Below are 5,650 nucleotides of genomic sequence, written 5' to 3' on the forward strand. Positions count from 1 at the left end.
CCTAGGAACTGAGCCATGATGACGCTCAAGTCGGGTGAGCTGACAGTGTCACCTCAGGAAGTCAGCTGTGGTAGGACCATCCTCAGTAGATCTCCGAGGATTTAGGGAGGAAGAGAGGGTGCCACCTCTGAGCTGGTAGTGGTACCAGCCAAGTCCCACCAACCGAGGACCCCTCTGGGAGTCATTTCAAGTTCTCTGCTGAGGGATGCAAGCTTGTTGACAGGCAGCATAACCTGGTTTCTCCCAGGTAAACACTTACTGCCTCCACCCCACAACCAAAAGCACTGCCACAGGACCCCTTGAGTATAAATGATCCCTTTTATTGTAAGTAATGCACGACACTGGCCTGGCTTTGCACTGCAAGCCCTCGGTCAAGATATAGTCAAATAACTATGGCTGCAGGTTCTTCTGCACGATCCACAATTCAGACACACAGAGCTGGGGTGGGCAGGAGGGCAGTGGAGAGTGGACTGTCCCCAGCCCTGGCCTCTCCATGTTGGGTTGGCCAAGGCCGACATACCCCACGGAATGATGAGCAAATGGTGGCATGGCCCTTCCCACAGCCAGCCTGGGGCTGCTAGGAGATGGCCCTTCAAATCCTTTGGGCCAGGCCATCCTAGGCCCCACAACTTTTCATCTGGATTATTTAATAAAAAAAAAACAATAAATTAAAATTAAGCAACAGCTTGGTCCTGAGGATGCTGAGCCAGCATGTCCACAGTTTTTGGCACAAAAAAAAAAAATTCAGGGTCTTGTTTTTTTGGAGTGTAGGATTTGTTGGCTTGTTGGCAAATTCATTTTTAAAAACACATTCCCTGTGAGGTAAGACCCCGGGGGTGGGGCTCTGAGAGCCTGAACCTGGGACGCAGAGTCGTCTCATCTGGCACCGGCACCACTTCCTGTTGGGGTCGGGGACTGGGGGTCAGGGTGTGGGCCCAAGAAGAATGCTACAGCCATCAGGACAGGGTTGTGGAGAGGCCGAGCTGCCCATCGGCAGCTTTGGTCGAGACAAGGGGCCAGTCCCCTCCCTGGGCAAGAGCCGAGGTGGAGGCAGGAGCATACGCTCACTGTCTTCAGAGGGCCCTGCTGGGGTGCCTGACAGAGGCCCCTGGGGGGGCAAGGATGGAAACAGGGGACCAGGCCCAACTGGCACCGTGCAACACACATTCCTGCAAAACCAGCTGCTTTCGTTTGCTCTTCTCTCTCTTGAGGCGTCCACCTGTAACAGTCTAGAATTGATATATATAAAAACCATCAAATATGATCTGAGATATAAATTAACAAGTACAAAGCCTCACATTACATGATGTGAAAAGGCTAAAAACAGCGATAGAAACTACATTCATAAAAGTGCATCGTCAACATACAACGAAGGCTTTGGCTTGTTCTGGTGCCCGTGGGGGAGTGGGCATGGCTGGCAATGAGCTGCCTGGCGCGAATCCCCAGCTCCTTGGAGACACCCATCCCTGGGCACTGGCTTTTTTTTTTTTTCTCTCTTTTAACAACAACTCCCAAGGAAACTGGGTGTTGAGAGGGAGGAGCTCTAGCAATAGGCACATTTTGGAGGGGAGGGGCCGGAAGAAAGGACCAGCGCCCAGGCTGAGGTAAGTAAGGCCGACTCTAAGCTGCTTGAAGATACTGGCTCCCTGACCCCTGCTGCCATTCCTCCCCCAGGGGAGCGAGAAGGGAAAGGGGCTGAGACCCCATGGGGATGGGCGAGGCTGGCCACGGAGGAGCAGAGCTGGAGGTTCCAGACACGGGTGGTGGCATCACACAGGCTCTCCCTTCTACCAGGCTGAGCTCTGGCCTAGCAGGTCACAGCCCGCAGACAGCCTGATACAACTCCCCGGCTCTGCGGAACGCTCCGCTCAGGGTAGCCAGCCGGCTCAGATGCCCTCACCATATTGTCGGTCTTCTCTGCTCCAGTGGGGGAACAGGTGCCAGCCAGGAGCACAAGGTCTGGGGCCATGACCCTCAGCTCTTTCCAATCTGGCCCAAGGCCCCAGCCCACAGCAGGGGTACTGAGCCCAGAGGGCACACGAAGTCTCCAGTTTAGAGACTGGGTACAGCATAAGAGTGACTCCAACTTGTAAAACACAGACAATTGCATTGACAAAACTGGGTCTCCCCTCAGTGGGGGTAGTTCCACATCTCAGGCCCCTGCTTGAGGGTGTGTGTGGTGGGGCAGGGTCATGGGGGCAGGCAGGACAGGCTCCTCCTTCCCTGAATAAGGCAGCATAACAGTTGCTTCATTCATCTTTGGTAAAGGACAGGGGCTGGCAAAGCTGGCCTGGGGCTCCAGGGAGAGGGCCGCCCCGGCCTCTGCTCTCCATTGGCTGTGGGGTGCTGGGCTTTACCTCAGGCTTGGGTGGGCTCATCCAGCCCAGAGATGCCCTGGTAGTCTCCAGACATGGGGAGGAGAAACAAAGTAACACTCTGAATGAAAGTAACACTATTCAGACCCTTGTGTCCATCCTGTGCCCCAGACTCTCTGGGGTCTGGTGCTGATGGCCATGTCAAGACACAGCCCCAAGGGTGGGGCCCTGGGTGCCTCGCACACTGTTCCAGCTCCTTCCCCTCCAGGCTGAGCTGAGGACGCTGGCGCCTCGGGTCTGGCAGGCTGGGGGCTCCCAGTCTGTGAGGCTGCAGCCGCTCTCCCTGGCCCCGGGCCCCAGCAGCAAAAGGGCACAGACAACGCTGGCTGGACTCAGCTCTGTGGTCCATGGCCCTGCCCGGGAGAAGCAGCAACTTGGCTGAGCCCCCCAGCAGCCCCTTGCCCATGCAGAAGGGGCGGCCGGCAGCAGTGTGGCCTTGAGAGCTCAGTACACGAGCTGTGCAAAGTGGTGTGTGAGCAGCTCCTCGGCCGAAGGTCTCTGGCGGGCCTCCACAAAAATGCGCCTCAGGAAGTCCCGGCCATGCTCAGAGATGTGGGAGGGCAGCTGAGGGTTGGTGGGCTGGGTGGCGATTTTGAAAATGGCAGCCATGGCTTCATACTCTGCCCAAGGTGGTTTCTCTGTCAGCATCTCCACCACCGTGCAGCCCAGGCTCCTGGAGACAGAGAACCCCTGTGTCACCCCGCAGCCAGCCCCAAGCTCCCAGCCGCCCTGCACACCACTGTGAAAGGAGGTGCCTTTCTCGAAACACACTGAGGCAGGATGGGCCAGGCTGGGGGCTAACACCCCTGAAGAGGGTCCCCATGGCCAGAAGAGGTTTCACAGCCCTGTCAACTTCGTCCACGTGGGCTTCATCAACCTGCACCCACCTGGCTGCTTCCTGATATCGGGGGGAACCACTGAGCACGTGCAGAAAGCGCTCTGAAATAACGGTACTGGTTTCCTACTGCTGCTTTAACAGTGACCACGAACCCAGTAGCATAAAAAAGCAGCCTAAGTGTGTTACTGCTATGGAGGTCAGATATCTAAGGGCAGTCTCACTGGCTGAAGTCAGTGGGCCAGTCAGGACAGTTCCTTGTGGAGGCTCTGAGAGGAAAGCCCATCTCCTGGCCTCTTCCCACTCCTAGAGGCTGCCTGCATTCTTGGCTCATGGCTCCTTTCTTGTCTCACACCAACTTCTTGTTTCCTTTGTCACACCTCTTACTACTTACTCTTGCCTCTCTTTTATAAGGACCTTTATGAGTATACTGGGCCCATCTGGATAATCCAGGATCATCTCCCCATCTCAAAATTCTTAAAAATCACTCTGCAAAGGCCCTACTGTCACATAAGGTAACACTCTCTCATCCCTTTGGGATTAGGACGTGGACATCTTCAGGGACCACTATTCCACCCCCTACAGTAACATTCTAAGAGGAAGGGATGCTCTCATAACTTTCAGGACCTTTCAGAGGATGGACACAAAATTAGAGCAGCTGCAAGCCATCTGAGCACTAGGAGAGGGAGCCGAAGCCTACTACTGCTGCTTAGAGACCCATCCAGGCCTTCAGATGGGATCCGAGCTCTTTCAAGGATTTAGCAAACACCCCAGGGATGTTTACCACGGCCTTAGTTCTCAGCAATAACAAACAGTTGCTGTTCAGAGTGAAAACACAACACATCTGCTGTGTGTACTGCTGCAGGCACTACCACCCCTGCCCACATGGAGCCTGCAACCTGGCCTCACTGGCCAGAGGCCAATCCTCACTCCTGCCACACTGCAGAGCCCTCAGCCCCATTTCTAAGCTGGAACCACTACAGCCCAGACCAGGAGATGAGGGTCCCAGCACGTCCCCAGCACACTTACCACACGTCTGCCTTCCTTCCGTAGCCCTCACCGCTGATCACCTCGGGGCTCATCCAGTAGGGAGTGCCAGTGACTGAGCGCATGCCTGTGCCGGACATGCAGATGGTTTGCAGGCGCTTGCTGGCCCCAAAGTCCCCCAGCTTCACATTCCCAGCAGAGTCTCGCAGGATGTTGGCTCCTAAGGCATGAAAGGGCAGAGGCTGCAGCCCTAGACCCCTGGCACTTGCCACCATCCTCCTTCTGTCCCTCCCTCCCAGTCCAAAGGGCTGCTGGGTAGGATGGGGGCCTTGTGAGCTGGAGCGAAACTGCACAGAGCAAACAGGATAGTGGTGGGAGGCACCTGCCCTACAGCAGCCAACAGTCGTCACCACAGCCAACATCTGCAGAGCCCTTCACTGTGTTTCCCCAAATCACTTAACTGATCTTCACACCAGTCCCCCAAGGAAGTCATGAGGGTTTCACTTTTCAGAAAGTTCACAACAACCAGGTAGAGAGTCCCCAAGTTCCCAGGTCATGGAGAGCCCACAGCCTGCCCCGCTCACCCTTGATGTCCCGGTGAACAATCATGTTGCTGTGCAGGTAGGACATGCCTTCCAGTATCTGCCGGGTGTACTTCCGGGTCACGCTCTCTGTCAGAGCGCCGTAGGCCTTCAGCTGGTCTTTCACTGAACCCTAAAGCCACAGGAGTCAGAGGGGTCACTGCAGGAAGGAGGATGGAAGGGGGCAAGGCTACTTCCAGACCCCAGTGTTTACCAAGGGAGTAAGGTCCTGTCCCCATTTGTGACAGGCCAGGCACTTAGCTAAGGGCTGTCAGGCAGCTTGGAGAAAAGTATGAGACAGCCCTTCCCTCAGGCCAGGGTGACCCAAACCCAGAAGGGAGGTTTATGTGCTCCACATAAAGGCAGTACCTACTGGACAGTGCAGCTGCCTTGGGAGCCTCGGGTCAGGGGAGCCTGGGACAATTCTCACCCCAAACCATCACTGCAGCTAGACGCAGGACATGCTGACTCCACGCCCTGCCCCTGCCTCGCCTTTCCCCTGGAGCCTCTGGAGACTCAGGTAACCACTCATGTCAAAGTGACCCCTCCTCCACAGCCCCAGTGCCATGACAGTCCCTCTCTTGCTGTCTGCCTGCATCACGGGGCACATACCCCTGGCATGTACTCCATGAAGATGGTCAGAGTCTTCTCGGCACGGTCCCGCAGGCAGCCATAGTACTGCACTATGCGCTCATGCTGCAAGTTCTTCAGCAACTGGATCTCGCACTCCAGAGCACTCACCTCCTGGGAAGGGGCCCAGTGGTCACCGAGGCTTGCAGGCCTCAGTTCTACCTGCCTGGCGTCAGCTCCGCTTGCCCTAGTCAGTGGCCTCAGAGGAGCCCATCTGCCGTGGGAACTTCAGCTGGAGAAAA

General features: G+C 56.1%; 1 protein-coding gene across 4 annotated transcripts in view; it reads right to left on the bottom strand.

The window, feature by feature from the left end:
* Positions 1–299: 299 nt before the first annotated feature.
* MAP3K3 (mitogen-activated protein kinase kinase kinase 3) overlaps positions 300–5,650 on the bottom strand; it is a 56,109-nt gene continuing 50,758 nt past the window's right edge. For all 4 annotated transcript variants that reach the window (XM_010856454.1, XM_010856453.1, XM_010856456.1 and 1 more), the window contains one exon: positions 300–3,048. In XM_010856454.1, the coding sequence (XP_010854756.1) occupies positions 2,820–3,048 (229 nt within the window). In that variant the 3' untranslated portion in view covers positions 300–2,819. The remainder of the gene's footprint in view (positions 3,049–5,650) is intronic.

Source organism: Bison bison, unplaced genomic scaffold (assembly GCF_000754665.1).
Source record: "Bison bison bison isolate TAMUID 2011002044 unplaced genomic scaffold, Bison_UMD1.0 scf7180017864371, whole genome shotgun sequence".
Lineage (NCBI taxonomy): Eukaryota > Metazoa > Chordata > Mammalia > Artiodactyla > Bovidae > Bison > Bison bison.